The sequence below is a fragment of the Salvelinus alpinus genome, chromosome 2 (assembly GCF_045679555.1).
Source record: "Salvelinus alpinus chromosome 2, SLU_Salpinus.1, whole genome shotgun sequence".
NCBI lineage: Eukaryota > Metazoa > Chordata > Actinopteri > Salmoniformes > Salmonidae > Salvelinus > Salvelinus alpinus.
This window is the reverse complement of record NC_092087.1, coordinates 101213386-101232576: the sequence shown is the minus strand read 5'-3', so window position 1 is coordinate 101232576 and position 19191 is coordinate 101213386. Positions and strand designations below refer to the sequence as shown.

Sequence of the window (19191 nt, the reverse complement as noted above, 5' to 3'; positions counted from 1 at the left end):
ACTGTGGCCCCATCCGATGATACCCCCGGACAGGGCCAAACAGGAAGGATATAACCCCACCCACTTTGCCAAAGCACAGCCCCCACACCACTAGAGGGATATCTTCAACCACCAACTTACCATCCTGAGACAAGGCTGAGTATAACCCACAAAGATCTCCGTCACGGCACAACGCAAGGGGGGGCGCCAACCCAGACAGGAAGATCACGTCAGTAACTCAACCCACTCAAGTGACGCACCCCTCCTAGGGACAGCATGAAAGAGCACCAGTAAGCCAGTGACTCAGCCCCTGTAATAGGGTTAGAGGCAGAGAATCCCAGTGGAGAGAGGGGAACTGACCAGGCAGAGACAGCAAGGGCGGTTCGTTGCTCCAGAGCCTTTCCGTTCACCTTCACACTCCTGGGCCAGACTACACTCAATCATATGACCTAACATCAAATCGTTAGCCGAATATATTTTTGCAAGAAAAGACTTGGGTCATGGAAGTAGATGGACATTTTTCAAATATAAAGTCAGAGTGGTAGCCATTAAACGTGCCAAAGAGTTGATGCACTTAAAGAACAGAGAAAAAGAGCTGATGAGCAAGCTTGACAGTTTTCTAAAGAAAGATAATCTATCTGAAGAAGATGAGTCTGTATTCAAGTCTTTACAACTAGAATTAGAACAGCTTTACACGGATCAAAGGGTGCCTTTGTAAGGTCAAGAGCAAAATGGATTGAAGAGGGAGAAAGAAACACAAGTTACTTCTTTGCACTTGAAAAGAGAAACTTCAACAGAAAATCTATCTGGAAAATCTATCGGTCTGGAAGTGTTGGACTTTGTTGACATAAATAACACTTTCAAGATCAACTGGTTAAAAAAAGGTTTGATCAATACTGATTCAATATGGTATTTCATTCTAAATAATGTGTTTAATAAGTTGGGAGGTCTTACATTTTTACTGAAATGTAATTATATTCCTGAAAGATTACCCACTAAATTGGCTAGGTTTCACCAACACGTTTTAATGGCCTGGTAAATATGACTCCTGCACAATTCTTCCCCACATAAAGCTCTTTTGTGCAATAATTCAGACAGAACTGTAAGAAATAAGTCATTGTTCTACCCCAGCTGGCATGAGAGGACTATTGACTTTGTCCTTGATGTTTTCGACAACGGGTAATATTCTTACATGTGAACAATTTATAACATTGGAAAGAGTTTCCAATACCTTTCAGAGAGTTTATTTCTGTGGTCAAACCTATTCCCAGTGGTCTAACTACACTAATGAAAACTCATCTTAGCTTTGGTAATGATCACAAAGTTTATCCCGAACTCAGATTGGAAGGCGTGGGCTTACTTGAGAAATCTTGTTGTAATAAATATATAAGACAAATTCTTCATTCACAAAACCAACTTCCACCGAGAGGAAACATTTTCTGGAACATGCTTATTCCTGACATTGTCTAGAAAAAAAGCATGGTTAAGGCCTTACAAATATTGTATACCAAACAAAGTTAAGGAAGTGCGCTTGAAAGTTTTACATAAGATATATCCATGTAATTCTATGTTATCCAAATTTATGGCTATTGATGATATCTGCGTTTTCTGTGAAAAGGTGAGAATCTGTCTCACTTGTTCTTTGAATGTAAATTTGTGTAAACATTTTGGGAAAACCTTGCAAAATACTTATTTACCATTATGAACACTACCCATGTTTTTGACCTGAAATATATAATATGTTACTATTGTAATGATAACACCATTGAAATTATTGTGATTTTTTTTTCTCTTGTTGCCAAATACTTTATACACAAACAAAAATTCCAAAATTCTATACCAAAATTACACTTATTTTTGATTGAATTTAACTATCTTATTAAAACATTAACCCTAGTGAAGAATAACAATAATAACATTTTCCTGATTCATTATAATAAGATTTTTTTCCAGAGTGATTACAATGCACTGGAATTGTTTATATTTTTTATTACTTTATTGATATTTTTTGTATGTTTTAGTTTTTTCTCATTAATACCTGCGTTCAGTTTTGTATGATGTAACAATGTAAATTGTTGATCTGTATTTTTTTAAATGTATTATTAATTAAAAAAACTCTAATCGTTGTCTGCTGACTGGAGTGGGTAATGCAGATTGGAAAAGTATTCATTACAATGTTTAATCTCGCAAGCAATGTCATGAGAAGTAATTTAAAAACAACCAGATGTTATGTTTTCTCTTACTTCTTACAGCCAATACTTTCCTCCAGGGCTGACCTGCCCATTAGGCAGGATTAGGTGACAGATTGAAGAGGGTGGCATATTCCTAGCTAAATTGACCAAAGCTCATCTCTAACAACACATAATAACCCCTCACATAATGATGCCCAAATACAATGAAAACTTCTCTCACCCAGAGGCATATGGACTATTTATGTGAGTGTTGCTGTTGCCACATGAAGCAGTACTCAGTTTGTAAAAAGCCAGATGGACAGATATGGCTCTACCTGTGTAGAGCACATGCCCCTTTGCCCTTCCTGCCTCTAAATCAATAAAATAAAATAAAAATGTATTGGTCACATAGACATGGTTCGCAGATGTTAATGCGAGTGTAGCGTGAAATGCTTGTGCTTCTAGTTCCGACCGTGCAGTAATATCTAACAAGTAATCAAACAATTTCACAACTACCTTATACACACAAGTGTAAAGGGATGAATTAGAATATGTACATATAAATAAATGGATGAGCGATGGTCGTGTGGCATAGGAAAGATGCAGTAGATGGTATAGAGTACCATATATACAATAAAATTAATTACTTAAAAATCATACAATGTGATTTTCTGGATTTTTGTTTTAGATTCCGTCTCTCACAGTTGAAATGTACCTATGATAAAAAATTACAGACCTCTACATGCTTTGTAAGTAGCAAAACCGGCAAAATCGGCAGTGTATCAAATACTTGTTTTCCTCACTGTACATATGAGATGAGTAATGTAGGGTATGTAAACATTATATAAAGTGGCATTGTTTAAAGTGACTAATAAAACATTTATTACATCCTATTTGTAATTATTAAAGTGGCTAGAGATTTGAAGTAGGTAGTTTGCCCCCGGTGATGCGTTGTGCAGACCTCACTACCCTCTGGAGAGGCTTACGGTTGTGGGCGGAGCAGTTGCCGTACCAGGCGGTGATACAGCCCGACAGGATGCTCTCGACTGTGCATCTGTAAAAGTTTGTGAATGTATCAGCGGGGTGGAGATGTTGTTTCCTACCCTCACCACCTGGGGGTGGCCCGTCAAAGTCCAGGACCCAGTTGCACAGGCCGGGGTCGAGACGCAGGGTCTCGAGCTTAATGACGAGTTTGGAGGGTACTATGGTGTTAAATGCTGAGCTGAAATCGATGAACAGCATTCTTACATAGGTATTCCTCTTGTCCAGATGGGTTAGGACAGTGTGATTGCGATTGCGGCATCTGTGGACCTATTGGGGCGGTAAGCAAATTGGAGTGGGTCTAGGGTGTCAGGTAGCGTGGTGTCCTTTTGGGTGGTGGTATAATTTGTATTCATTTTTTGTCATAGTTATTCTGAACTGGAGGTCGACCGATTATGATTTTTCAACGCCTATACCGATACCGATTATTGGAGGACCAAAAAAAACGATACAGATTAATTGGCCGATTTCAAAAATTATATATTTATAATAATGACAATTACAATAGTACTGAATGAACACTTATTTTAACTTAATATAATACATCAATAAAATTAATTTAGTCTCAAATAAATAATGAAACATGTTCAATTTGGTTTAAATAATGCAAAAACAAAGTGTTGGAGAAGAAAGTAAAAGTGCAATATGTGCTATGTAAGAAAGCTAATGTTTCAGTTCCTTGCTCTGAACATGAGAACATATGAAAGCTGGTGGTTCCTTTTAACATGAGTCTTCAATATTCTCAGGTAAGAAGTTTTAGGTTGTAGTTATTATATTACTCTCTGTCATTGCCAACAAAGGGTATATAACAAAGTATTGAGATAAACTTTTGTTATTGACCAAATACTTATTTTCCACCATAATTTGCAAATAAATTCATTACAAATCCTAAAATGTGATTTTCTGGAATTTTTTTTCTCATTTTGTCTGTCATAGTTGAAGTGTACCTATGATGAAAATTACAGGCCTCTCTCATCTTTTTAAGTGGGAGAACTTGCACAATTGGTGGCTGACTAAATACTTTTTTTGCCCCATTGTATAGCTTAAGAAACTAAGTTCATGAAATCAATAATTTGCTCCTAACAGATGACATTCATATTCTGAAACTCACTTAAATAATACCTTTGATGATACAGTGGTAGCAATACTCTCCAGTATACATGGAGTACAGTATACATACAGTATACATACAGTATACATACAGCAATACATGGTTATAACAGAGAAGATAGAAATGTTTGAGGTGTTGCTGTATATAATTCAGAACCACATTCTTGTAAAGGATTTCATGTTCAATAGTGTTGAAGTAATATGGCTGCAGGTTCATCTGCCTCACCTAAAGCCCATTCTGGTAGGAAGCCGCTATAGACCACCAAGTGCTAATAGTCAGTATCTTGATAACATGTGTGAAATGCATGATAATGTATGTGATGTCAAAAGAGAGGTTTACTTTCTGGGTGATTTAAAAAATTGACAGGCTTTCATCAGGCTGCCCACTCAAGAGAAATCTTCAAACTGTAATTAGTGCCTGCAACCTGATTGAGGTTATCAATCAACCTACCAGGTTATTTACAAACAGTACAGGAATGAAATCATCAACATGTATTGATCATATCTTTACTAATGCTGCAGAAATGTGTTTGAAAGCAGTGTCCAGATCCATCAGATGTAGTGATCACAATATAGTAGCCATGTCTAGGAAAACCCAAGTTCCAAAAGCTGGGCCTAATATTGTGTATAAGAGGTCATAAAATAAGTTTAGTAGTGATTCCTATTTTATTTTTATTTATTTATTCATTTAACTATTCTTATTTACAATGACGGCCTACCAAAAGGCAAAAGGCCTCCTGCGGGGACAGGGGCCTGGGATTAAAAAAACAAAAACAATATGAATATAGGACAAAACACACATCACAACAAGAGAGACAACACAACACTACATAAAGAGACCTAAGACAATAACATAGCAACGCAGCAACACATGACAACACAGAATGATAGCAACACAACATAACATGGTAGTGTCAGGTTTTTATTTTTTTGAGTAAATAACTCACGGACACTAGAGAAGCTTTAACCAAGTAAATTCTTCCCAAAGGGTCTGTACAGCTGTAATTCAGACAACCAAACATTTCCCACCATCTCAGATATATATCTCACTTAAGACACTTCACCTTCTCTCCAATCCTTACATCTTATGGTTCCACAGGAAGAGGGTAGTAAACCTTTATTACTACCTTCAGGGGATCTGACGTCACCTCCTGACCTCACCCCCTCCTTCTCCTCCTGACCATAGATGTCCATCTGCCTCCCCAATAGCAGTCCTTTGATCTCCTCCCGTCCACCCAGCACATTCCACAGCCACTCTGTCTTTCTACAGATCTCACTCCTTTTGGAGCAGTGGCTTCTTCCTTGATGAGTGGCCTTTCAGGTTATGTCGATATAGGACTCGTTTTACTGTGGATATAGATACTTTTGTACCTGTTTCCTCCAGCATCTTCACAAGGTCCTTTGCTGTTGTTCTGGGATGGATTTGCACTTTTCACACCAAAGTACATTCATCTCTAGAAGACAGAACTGATCTCCTTCTTGAGCGGTATGATGGCTGCGTGGTCACATGGTGTTTATACTTGCGTACTGTTGTTTGTACAGATGAACCTTCAGGCGTTTGGAAATTGCTCCCAAGGATGAACCAGACTTGTGGAGGTCTACAATTTTTTTCCCGAGGTCTTGGCTGATTTCTTTTGATTTTCCCATGATTTCAAGCAAAGAGGTACTGAGTTTGAAGGTAGGCCTTGAAATACATCCACAGGTAGACCTCCAATTGACTAAAATTATGTCAATTAGCCTATCAGAAGCTTCTAAAGCCATGACATCATTTTCTGGAATTTTCCAAGCTGTTTAAAGGCACAGTCAACTCAGTGTATGTAAACTTCTGACCCACTGGAATTGTAATACAGTGAATTATAAGTGAAATAATCTGTCTGTAAACAATTTTTGTAAAAATTACTTGTGTCATGCACAAAGTAGATGTCCTAACCGACTTGCCAAAACTATAGTTTGTTCATTATATACATCTACATGATGTATTGTTACACCATGTAGGAGCAGTATAGACCTAGTCTGTTCATTATATACATCTACATGATGTATTGTTACACCATGCAGGAGCACTATAGACCTAGTCTGTTCATTATATACATCTACATGATGTATTGTTACACCATGCAGGAGCAGTATAGACCTAGTCTGTTCATTATATACATCTACATGATGTATTGTTACACCATGTAGGAGCAGTATAGACCTAGTCTGTTCATTATATACATCTACATGATGTATTGTTACACCATGTAGGAGCAGTATAGACCTAGTCTGTTCATTATATGCATCTACATGATGCATTGTTACACCATGTAGGAGCAGTATAGACCTAGTCTGTTCATTATATACATCTACATGATGTATTGTTACACCATGTAGGAACAGTATAGACCTAGTCTGTTCATTATATACATCTACATGATGTATTGTTACACCATGTAGGAACAGTATAGACCTAGTCTGTTCATTATATACATCTACATTATGTATTGTTACACCATGTAGGAGCAGTATAGATATCTCTTCTTATCTGTTTGTTTGACTGATTTCCAAAATGTGTATTATTTTTTTATTTTACTATGCATGTCAGTTTAAGAACAAATTCTTGTTTTACAATGACAGCCTACCCCAGCCAAACCCTGCCCTGACCTGACCTGGGCCAATTGTGCACCGCCCTTTGGGACTCCTGATCATGGGCAGTTGTGATACAGCCCGGGATTGAACCAGGAATTATAGACACCTTTTGCACTGAGATGCAACGCATTAGACCGCTGCGCCACTCGGGAGCCCTCTATATATGCACCTATTAAAACATGCTTCTGTTTGTACGTTTCCATTTAACATTACTCTTTAATGAAATAAATGGGAAATATACTTTTTGTCTGAAAATAAAATGCATCGTATTTTCCTTAACTGCGTTACCCATTCTAGTCAGCAGATGACGAATGACGTATTTCAGGCAATGCTGCCATTGTGACGTATAATCTAATGGACGGGAAGTTTCTTCAACAACCACAACAGCGACCTCGGTAGCTTAGCTAGCCGACGTAGCAGGAAGATGTGAGCTCTTTATACGCTTTCGGTGATTATTAGCCACTGTTTTAAACACACTTCTGTCGTATCTACTAGTTGACCCTTTTAATAGCACATTTACGTTGGTGTTAGTCAGCTAGCTGTCTTGTTAAGGTAGCAGTAGCTATAGGTTAGTCGCTAATGCTAAGTAGCTAACATCCCCGACAATGACTTCAAAAAGCTACCACCCCTCTGCTGAAGAGGAGGACTGCTGGACGGAGAGAAACGCTCTCGTGAAAGAGGAGAGGGAGGAGGTGGCTGTCACAGTTAAACAAGAAGTAGAGGATGAGGCTGTTACAGTGAAAGACGTTTCAGTGAAAGAGGAGGGGGAAGATAAACAAGAGGGTGCCGTTTTTACAGTGAAAGAGGAGACGACTGGCACGGTGAAAGAAGAGGAAGACGTTTTTGGAGTGAAGGAGGAGGGGGAGATCACTGTCACATTGGAGGAGGAGGAAGAAGAAGAGCAGAATGGAGATCTGATTAACACCAGTGAGTACTGTCTTTAAAAAAGGGGCACAAACTCTGCAGTTGTTGAACTGATGCCCCTGAATATGTATTTCTGTTGAACTGATGTTATTTTAAAGGGTCATTCTCCTGAAGTTATGGGTGATTCCAGCGTTATGGACATTACATTTGCACGCAAAATCACAACTTTAATCTCACAGAAAGCACAGACAAAATATAAATTCAATGTTTGATGTTTGTCTGTAGTACCCCTTGGGCAGAGTGTATACCCAGGAAATCGGAATTCTAAATATTGGCATGTTGGAGAAATAAAACAAATAGAAGCTTTATGTTACATGAAATCGACAAGCTTTTTGAGGAGAATTAACATATTAGCAAAAGTCTGGTCGATTATGTGGGAAGGTCAACTTGAGAAATGCACAAATTAAGTTAATTTCCAAATGAAACCACATAAATAATTATTCTTAAAGGTTAACTGACTTGTTCAGGTGCAGAATGACAGATTTTTACCTTGTCAGCTCAGGGATTCGATCTTGCAACCTTTCTGTTACTAGTCCAAGGCTCTAACTACTAGGCTACCTGCCGCCCACTGACACCTGGGTTACTAGTCCAACGCTCTAACCACTAGGCTACCTGCCGCCCCCTTACACCTGGGTTACTAGTCCAACGCTCTAACCACTAGGCTACCTGCCGCCCCCTTACACCTGGGTTACTAGTCCAACGCTCTAACCACGAGGCTACCTGCCGCCCTTTGACCTCATCAACGAGCTCTTTTTGCCCACAAAGGACCTCCGCTGACTGGATTTTGTTTTTGTTTGTCACACCATTTTATTGTAAACCCTAGATGCTGTCATGCGTGAAAAACCCAGGAGGGCGGCTGTTTCTGAGACACTGGATCCGGCCCGCCTGGCACTGATGACCATACCACGCTCAAAGTCTCTTAGGTCACTCGTTTTCCCATCCTTAACGTTCAATCGAACAATAACTGAATTCATTGATGCCGGTCTGCCTGCTTTATATAGCAAGCCACGGCCACGTGACACACCGTCTGTAGGAGCGATCCATTTTCGTGAACAAGGTGGTGTACCTAATAAACTGGCCAGTGACTGGATATAATAAAACACCCATAAATGAAATGTTTTTTTAGGCCATATAGCCCAGCCCTACCTATAATTATGCAAACCTAAGGTACTACTACTGAACATTCCAAATGTAAACAAATGTGTTATGATAGATTTTAATCAAGAAATATTTAAGATCTGAATGTCTGTCCATCTGTAACATCCATAACGAAGGGTGTAACGTCCATAATGAAGGGTGTAGCGTCCATAACGGAGGGTGTAGCGTCCACAACGGAGGGTGTAGCGTCCACAACGGAGGGTGTAGCGTCCACAACGGAGGGTGTAGCGTCCACAACGGAGGGTGTAGCGTCCACAACGGAGGGTGTAGCGTCCACAACGGAGGGTGTAGCGTCCACAACGGAGGGTGTAGCGTCCACAATGGAGGGTGTAACGTCCACAACTGAGGGTGTAGCGTCCACAACGGAGGGTGTAGCGTCCACAACGGAGGGTGTAGCGTCCATAACGGAGGGTGTAGCGTCCACAACGGAGGGTGTAGCGTCCACAACGGAGGGTGTAGCGTCCATAACGGAGGGTGTAACGTCCACAACGGAGGGTGTAACGTCCATAACGGAGGGTGTAACGTCCATAATGGAGGGTGTAGCGTCCATAACGGAGGGTGTAGCGTCCACAACGGAGGGTGTAGCGTCCATAACGGAGGGTGTAGCGTCCATAACGGAGGGTGTAACGTCCATAACGGAGGGTGTAACGTCCATAACGGAGGGTGTAACGTCCACAACGGAGGGTGTAGCGTCCACAACGGAGGGTGTAGCGTCCATAACGGAGGGTGTAGCGTCCACAACGGAGGGTGTAGCGTCCACAACGGAGGGTGTAGCGTCCACAACGGAGGGTGTAGCGTCCACAACGGAGGGTGTGTTGTGTCTTTGGCATCATTAAACTGAAGATGAATCTTTATCAAAAATTCTCTGTAATTATTATTACGTGATTAAACTACTTAATCATGTAACTGTATTAATTAACTAGGAAGTCGGGGCACCAAGAAAAATATTCAGATTACAAAGTTATAATTTTCCTAATATAACTTTCAGATATTTTAATATCTGATCAATTAGTCTTCTTATTCATGAATTATTCTTTACCTCACGTTAGTCTCATTCTGAACTTAGTAAATTGTTGGTTATCTGCACGAACCCAGTCTTCACTATGAGTCATCCATACATCAATTGTCTTAAATCATTTAATTACTAACGAAATAAATCACAGAAATGCATAAACAAACAGTAGATATAGTTACAAGGAAATGATAGTGGATGTGCCCTAGTGGGCTAAACCGGTATCGCGGCTTGGTGGACAAAAGGGAAATGGGTGTTGACTGAGAAGACACTACAAAGTTGATAATTATAACAATTGAAATGCTAATCCTTTGCACATGAACGCTCAACCATTCGGAAATAATTGCAATCAATATATATATTTACGCTCAGTGTGTCGTCCTGATCTTTGTTGGAAAGTTTGTTTCTGTTGGAGAGTTTGTCCGCCCTCTCTCTCTGCCGTGGTTAGAATGGATAGTTCAGAGTAACATTCAGCAATGTTGTTATAGGGTAGATGTTTCGGCGGTTGTCGGTCTTTGCGTTCAATGATACCGAATTCCTAGCTGCAGACCAGTAATTAGTATCAAAGATTTGTTCTTATTCTGTCGTTTAGATAGTCTAAGAGTTTAACCACGTGGTCTGGTTAAGAATTCAGCTAGAGAAATGCATGGTCTCTACTCAAACCGTAACCCTCTGTGATGAGGTACTGGTCTGAAACCTTAGCCTTCTCGTGGTTATCGAGGTAAGCTGGTCTCAAGATAAATTCCCACGGTGGGGGTTTTATTCGGGAACATAGAAAAGGGCTGTCCCATGACACCAGGTCATGTCTGTGCTCCTGGGGGCGTGCCAATGACTTAGTGAAACTTTAAACAGAAATACAATTCTCTCACATCAACATCATTACATAGCATCACATCATTTCACAAATAGTTTCATCTTTACTCATTAATTTTATACCACAGTTAGATGCAAGCCTCACAACTGAGACTCTTGTATAAACAGGGTTATGGTAATGTGGCTGTATTGTCTCTCATGAGTTTCACAAAATTGTACCAAACGGACCAGTTCGTAGCTAGCTACCTCACCGACCTTTTATACATTCTCCAGAACGGGATTATTGTTCAGTTCTCGAGTTCTGTGAGGTGGAAGAAATTCCTTTGTTCTCTCTATGAAAACTCACTCTCTCTCTATACTCTGGCCATAAGGAGAGAATCTCCTCCAGGAATTTATGACCTGCCTAACAGAGCCTTGTGTAGGGAGTATAGAGAGAGGGGAGATGGTGCTTGCTGTACCCAAAGAGGGCAACGTCATGACAGGTGTAACGTCCATAACGAAAGGTGTAACGTCCATAACGAAAGGTGTAACGTCCATAACGAAAGGTGTAACGTCCATAACGAAAGGTGTAACGTCCATAATGAAAGGTGAAACGTCCATAACGGAGGGTGTAGCGTCCATAACGGAGGGTGTAGCGTCCATAACGGAGGGTGTAACGTCCACAACGGAGGGTGAAACGTCCATAACGGAGGGTGTAACGTCCATAACGGAGGGTGTAACGTCCATAACGGAGGGTGTAACGTCCACAACGGAGGGTGAAACGTCCATAACGGAGGGTGTAACGTCCATAACGGAGGGTGTAACGTCCACAACGGAGGGTGTAACGTCCACAACGGAGGGTGTAACGTCCATAACGGAGGGTGTAACGTCCATAACGGAGGGTGTAGCGTCCATAACGGAGGGTGTAACGTCCATAACGGAGGGTGTAACGTCCATAACGGAGGGTGTAACGTCCATAACGAAGGGTGTAACGTCCATAACGGAGGGTGTAACGTCCATAACGGTTGTTTTCCTCTCTGAATTAATAATGGAGATCACAATCTTAAAAAATGTATAGTTTTTGTGTTCAGCCAAGCCTTTCCTTCGAAATGGCTATCCATGTTATAACTAACACTGGGGGACAGCTGTGAGTGGAGAAACAAGCTCGGAGAGCTCTTTCAAATAGACATGAAATATGATTGACTGAAAATCCTTTTTTGAGACTTTCCCTCCTACTCTGTAATGGCCAAAATACATGTCATTTCCGACTTAAACTTTTAAAATTAACCCTGAATTCCAATATATATAACTTAAGGATAATTGTGAACATGGCCATTACAGAAATCATATTTAGATTAGGATTATGGTAATTAATATTAACAGAACATGCAACTCCTGTAAGGAAGCAGCCAATTAAACATCCTTTTCAAACATTTGTTTCAGTTAGGAAAATGTGGCGCCAGACAACATTTGTCTGGCGCCACGTGAATATTTTTAACTTACTGGTCATTTGAGAAATTTTTCGGACCCATATGCATTGGGTGGTGTAACCAATTAGAGCGTCCACCCACGATGCTCAGAATGACAGAAATCATATTTAGATTAGCATTATGCTAATTCAAATTAACAGAACATGCAACTCCTGTAATGAAGCAGCCAATAAAAGGTTATTTTCAAAACATTTGCCAAAATGCAATTCGTGGGAAAACACCATTTTAAACAGCTCACCTGATGCTCGCGGTTCTAAATGTGACAGATATATTTTTAAATCTCCGTCAGGATTTTAGAAAGAGAGGGAAATCTAAAGATGCGTGGGTTACTAATATGACTAGGATTGTGCCTTTGGCTTCTGGACAACGAAAGACAGTAGAACAGGAGACAAATGCTGACCAATGAGAACCAATAAAATAGACCTAATTGACCCCACGTATCTATTGTCGGATTTTGGCTCAGCTACTTTGAAGCAAAGTAAGACAGCCTTCATAATATGAAGTAAAAAGTTCGGGTTTCAAACAATTAGGTATATGTTTTCAAAATGCATACTGCCTCCAGCTCACATTGCAAGTCTGCCTACCATTGGTTATGCACTTAAATGGCGAATGGGAGGTGCATTCAATTACCAGTTGAGAAATACATATTGTAGATCTTTTATTTTTTATTCTTTTTTTAATTTATTTTTTTACATGTGATTGCATTTAGAGTTGTTGCGCAGTGTCTGGGCTTATTAAAGCAGATGGTTCACTCCAGCAGCAACAAGCTGGCAGTGTCTGGGCTTATTAAAGCAGATGGTTCACTCCAGCAGCAACAAGCTGGCAGTGTCTGGGCTTATTAAAGCAGATGGTTCACTCCAGCAGCAACAAGCTGGCAGTGTCTGGGCTTATTAAAGCAGATGGTTCACTCCAGCAGCAACAAGCTGGCAGTGTCTGGGCTTATTAAAGCAGATGGTTCACTCCAGCAGCAACAAGCTAGCAGTGTCTGGGCTTATTAAAGCAGATGGATCACTCCAGCAGCAACAAGCTGGCAGTGTCTGGGCTTATTAAAGCAGATGGTCCACTCCAGCAGCAACAAGCTGGCAGTGTCTGGGCTTATTAAAGCAGATGGTCCACTCCAGCAGCAACAAGCTAGCAGTGTCTGGGCTTATTAAAGCAGATGGTTCACTCCAGCAGCAACAAGCTAGCAGTGTCTGGGCTTATTAAAGCAGATGGTTCACTCCAGCAGCAACAAGCTGGCAGTGTCTGGGCTTATTAAAGCAGATGGTTCACTCCAGCAGCAACAAGCTGGCAGTGTCTGGGCTTATTAAAGCAGATGGTTCACTCCAGCAGCAACAAGCTGGCAGTGTCTGGGCTTATTAAAGCAGATGGTTCACTCCAGCAGCAACAAGCTGGCAGTGTCTGGGCTTATTAAAGCAGATGGTTCACTCCAGCAGCAACAAGCTGGCACTGTCTGGGCTTATTAAAGCAGATGGTCCACTCCAGCAGCAACAAGCTGGCAGTGTCTGGGCTTATTAAAGCAGATGGTTCACTCCAGCAGCAACAAGCTGGCAGTGTCTGGGCTTATTAAAGCAGATGGTTCACTCCAGCAGCAACAAGCTGGCAGTGTCTGGGCTTATTAAAGCAGATGGTTCACTCCAGCAGCAACAAGCTGGCAGTGTCTGGGCTTATTAAAGCAGATGGTTCACTCCAGCAGCAACAAGCTGGCAGTGTCTGGGCTTATTAAAGCAGATGGTTCACTCCAGCAGCAACAAGCTGGCAGTGTCTGGGCTTATTAAAGCAGATGGTTCACTCCAGCAGCAACAAGCTGGCAGTGTCTGGGCTTATTAAAGCAGATGGTTCACTCCAGCAGCAACAAGCTGGCAGTGTCTGGGCTTATTAAAGCAGATGGTTCACTCCAGCAGCAACAAGCTGGCAGTGTCTGGGCTTATTAAAGCAGATGGTCCACTCCAGCAGCAACAAGCTGGCAGTGTCTGGGCTTATTAAAGCAGATGGTTCACTCCAGCAGCAACAAGCTGGCAGTGTCTGGGCTTATTAAAGCAGATGGTTCACTCCAGCAGCAACAAGCTGTTTAAAGAGCTGAAGCAGGCTCTCAGCAGCAGTGTGATGAGATACTTGGTGATGTCTGACAGGTGATATTCCGTTCATAGGCTCTGTATGCTGTGTGATAAGATACTTGGTGCTGTCTGACAGGTGATATTCCGTTCATAGGCTCTGTATGCTGTGTGATAAGATACTTGGTGCTGTCTGACAGGTGATATTCCGTTCATAGGCTCTGTATGCTGTGTGCGCGTGTGATAAGATACTTGACGACTAAAGAAAATACACACGCTGCAATTTCATTCCGCTAAATGATGCACATGTACCTATAGACTGACAGGTTGAATGCATTAACAGTGACAGGTATGTCCATGAATTAATGAAAGCATTATTTTGCTATGTTTAAAAAAAGAATACATGTATAACGTTCAATTTGGCTGGCGGCAATTATATTTATTACCTCGAGTCTGCGGCTGTTTTAGAGTGAGGACTTATGGCTATTTCTCCACCTCCAGTGCCATTCAAAAGCAAAGGGAAGGGTCCTTTTAAATATGCCATCCTAAAGAGGAAGAGTATTGGTTAAGAGTTTGGGCTTGGTTTCAATGATTTAGCCATGGCTAAAAAAGCATGACCTGGTGAAAATAAGTAAGTTGTGGGTGGAAATATGTATCAGAGAGAAACAGAGAGTGCAACTGAAAATAGTACAAACGCTTGGTTTTAAGGTGATGACAGACAACACAGTAAACTCAGAGGGGCAACATACAATTGCTTACAACTGCCACTTGTCAATATTCCAACATTCTAAACCTATTCGTGACCATTTTGTATCCCAACTGCCACTTGTCAATATTCCAACATTCTAAAACCATTCGTGACCATTTTCTATCCCAACTGCCACTTGTCAATATTCCAACATTCTAAACCCATTCGTGACCATTTTCTATCCCAACTGCCACTTGTCAATATTCCAACATTCTAAACCTATTCGTGACCATTTTCTATCCCAACTGCCACTTGTCAATATTCCAACATTCTAAACCCATTCGTGACCATTTTGTATCCCAACTGCCACTTGTCAATATTCCAACATTCTAAAACCATTCGTGACCATTTTCTATCCCAACTGCCACTTGTCAATATTCCAACATTCTAAACCCATTCGTGACCATTTTCTATCCCAACTGCCACTTGTCAATATTCCAACATTCTAAACCTATTCGTGACCATTTTCTATCCCAACTGCCACTTGTCAATATTCCAACATTCTAAACCCATTCGTGACCATTTTGTATCCCAACTGCCACTTGTCAATATTCCAACATTCTAAACCCATTCGTGACCATTTTGTATCCGGCTGCCTGTTTTTGTAAAATTGTTCACAATGAAACACTGCCAGACAGACTCTCACTCTGGTAATAGATATAGTGAGAATGTTGTAAATAACTAAATGTGTCTGACGCCAGTGACTTGATAAGCTGATTTTGGCATGGCTGCTCAATGTGTCCACCTACTTTCTAGCTTCATTTACAAACAACATTGGAATTTAGCTAGCTAGCAGGGCACTGATAAACAGTGAATTTAGCTAGCTAGCAAGGCACTGATAAACAGTGAATTTAGCTAGCTGGCAAGGCACTGATAAACAGTGAATTTAGCTAGCTGGCAAGGCACTGATAAACAGCGTGTAGCTGTTATTAACAGTAGTTTGACAGCTTGCTGGTGATGATGTTATAAATGTGTTCTCAGAAATCAGTCCGCAGCTGACTCGATTCTTACTGTATGCACTGCACTGACTAGTTTTCCATGCACATTTTTTAACATGAGAAATACTGCACCAAACACCTTAGCTGGATGTAAAATTACGTGATGAAGACCTTAGCAAAAACGTCAAAAATGAATGACAGATTTCTTGATCTATCTTAGATTCATTCTGACTAGCCTATTTTGAGGAAGTGGTAGTGGCTATCTTGTTGCTATGGTGAATTTGGAGCAACAAACAACAGTAACTGCCAGGGTATGATTTGCAACATAACACTCCCACATTGAAACCACACCCCCAACCACATCCCCAAGACCCAAATCACTTTTTTTTTATAATGAGCACCAGAAAACACATGTGGAATCGCTGCGCTCAGTCCTCCTTTAAAGCTACAACGAGTGTGGGGGGAGGGAGGGGGCTTACTTTTCTAGATGAGACTTGGTTTCCAGCTGTTGTACTGCTTGTCTTTGTCCTAGTGATTAACTTGGCCTCAGGTTATTGAGGGATCTGATATTCAACCTCACAGGAATACAGTTTTATCATGTGGAGGTTTCATTCAGGGCCGTATTCATTTGTGCACACTGTAGCTAAATGTTTTGCAATGGAAAGCAGAAACAAGCATTTCTTATTGGACAAATTCCGCTAGTCGTCTCTCCCCATTTCGGCCTGTTAGCTTGCGTTTTAGTTTCTAGTGAATACAACCCTGATCTCTCTGTTAAAATAAACACTTTGTCTTTGCCAGGAGAGAGCCCAGACTCAGAGGAACCAGAGACGTCTGAACCAGCAAGACGACACCACTGCTCCCAGTGTGGAAAAAGTTTTACCCAATTACGGACACTGAAGGTGCATGGAAGAATACACACTGGAGAGAGGCCCTACCAATGTTCCCAATGTGGAAAGAGTTTTGGCCTGTTAGAGAGCCTGAAAATACATAATAGAATACACACAGGAGAGAAGCCTTACCAATGCTCCCAATGTGTAAAGAGATTTTCACAGTTAAGTTGCCTGAAATCACATGAGATAATACACACAGGAGATAAGCCTCACAAATGCCCTCAATGTGGTAATACTTTTAAGCGGTTAAGTAACCTGAAGGACCATAAAAGAGTACACACAGGGGAAAAGCCTTACCACTGTATCCATTGTGAAGAGAGTTTTAGCTGGTCAAGGCAACTGAAAGCGCATGAGAGAACACACACCGGAGAGAAGCCCTACCAATGTTCCCAGTGTGGAAAGAGTTTTACCCAGCTAGGGAGCCTGAAAATACATAATAGAATACACACAGGAGAAAAGCCTTACCAATGCTCCCAGTGTGGAAAGAGATGTAAACGGTTAAGTTGCCTGAAATCACATGAGATAATACACACAGGAGATAAGCCTCACAAATGCCCTCTATGTGGTAATACTTTTAAGCGGCTAAGTAATCTGAAGGAACATGAAAGAGTACACACAGGGGAAAAGCCTTACCACTGTTTCCAATGTGAAAAGAATTTCAGCACATTAAGGCAACTGAAAGAGCATGAGAGAACACACACCGGAGAGAAGCCCTACCAATGTTCCCAGTGTGGAAGGAGTTTTAACCGCTTAAGTAACCTGAAATCACATGAGTGGACACACAGGAGAAAAGCCACATCACTGATCTGTGTGGAAATAGTACCTCATCAGGCTTCCTGAAGATTCATGAGCAAAGACACACAAGAAAGGCCTTTCCACTGCTCCCAGTGTGAAATGACATTTACCTGGTTAAGGCAACTGAAATCACCTGAAAGAATCCACACGAGAGAGAAATGTTATGAATGCTCTCAGTGTAGAAAGATATTTACCCAGTTTAGGCATCTGAAAGACCGAGGTTACCCTCTCAGCGGAGAAGCCTTACCTATGCTCCCAGTGTGGAGAGCGATATTTCACATACTTACAATTCATGACGTAACACACACATTGCTCCCACACTTGTCTCATCTTTTACTGAAAATTGGTGCTTTGTGGTTTTGTTTATGCCCTTATTTCCATATGAAATCAAATTGGAGAAAACCTACTCAAAAATACATTTGTATGTTTTATGTTTTAAAATCCCAAGATATGAATTGAATATGGAGTGTGTCTGTTTTTATGTAGATTATGTACACACACACTGTGATTAAATAGTCTTTTTTTTTTTTTTACTCTGACTCTGTTTATTGTGGGGGGTTTTAATCGAGTGTTATATGTTGTTAATCGAGTGATATGTTGTTTACATATGTGATGGATATTTATCTTAGAGAATGTGGCATTAAAGCCCCCATTCAGTCTTTGTGTGTATTTTTTTATATTTCTCCAAAAGGTATTTTTAATATTCCATTTTCCTGAGAGAGACAAAGAACTTTGGGACTTGTAGGGACAGCTCAGGACCTCGTTCCCTCTTCTATCCCTCTTCTCTGTTTCTGAATCAGGTCTTGTAGGGACAGCTCAGGACCTCGTTCCCTCTTCTATCCCTCTTCTCTGTTTCTGGATCAGGTCTTGTAGGGACAGCTCAGGACCTCGTTCCCTCTTCTATCCCTCTTCTCTGTTTCTGGATCAGGTCTTGTAGGGACAGCTCAGGACCTCGTTCCCTCTTCTATCCCTCTTCTTTGTTTCTGGATCAGGTCTTGTAGAGACAGCTCAGGACCTCGTTCCCTCTTCTATCCCTCTTCTCTGTTTCTGGATCAGGTCTTGTAGAGACAGCTCAGGACCTCGTTCCCTCTTCTATCCCTCTTCTCTGTTGCTGGATCAGGTCTTGTAGAGACAGCTCAGGACCTCGTTCCCTCTTCTATCCCTTTCCTTTGTTGCTGGATCAGGTCTTGTAGGGACAGCTCAGGACCTCGTTCCCTCTTCTATCCCTTTCCTTTGTTGCTGGATCAGGTCTTGTAGGGACAGCTCAGGACCTCGTTCCCTCTTCTATCCCTCTTCTCTGTTTCTGGATCAGGTCTTGTAGGGACAGCTCAGGACCTCGTTCCCTCTTCTATCCCTTTCCTTTGTTGCTGGATCAGGTCTTGTAGGGACAGCTCAGGACCTTGTTCCCTCTTCTATCCCTCTTCTCTGTTTCTGGATCAGGTCTTGTAGGGACAGCTCAGG

At 41.2% G+C, this 19191-nt stretch overlaps 1 protein-coding gene across 1 annotated transcript; it reads left to right on the top strand.

The window, feature by feature from the left end:
• Positions 1-7238: 7238 nt before the first annotated feature.
• On the top strand, positions 7239-18389 carry LOC139547035 (zinc finger protein 135-like). The gene is made up of 2 exons (XM_071356087.1): positions 7239-7856; positions 16844-18389. The coding sequence occupies exons 1-2, from the start codon at positions 7535-7537 to the stop codon at positions 17773-17775; spliced, it is 1254 nt and encodes a 417-aa protein (XP_071212188.1). The 5' UTR covers positions 7239-7534; the 3' UTR covers positions 17776-18389.
• The last annotated feature ends 802 nt before the right edge of the window (positions 18390-19191 follow it).

What these genes read in the sequence shown, in the direction of transcription:
- LOC139547035 (XM_071356087.1), top strand. Translation starts at nt 7,535, where the DNA reads ATGACTTCAAAAAGCTACCACCCCTCTGCTGAAGAGGAGGACTGCTGG. An exon ending in TGGAGATCTGATTAACACCA is followed by an intron (nt 7,857 to 16,843) that starts GTGAGTACTGTC and finishes TGTCTTTGCCAG; the next exon opens with GAGAGAGCCCAGACTCAGAG.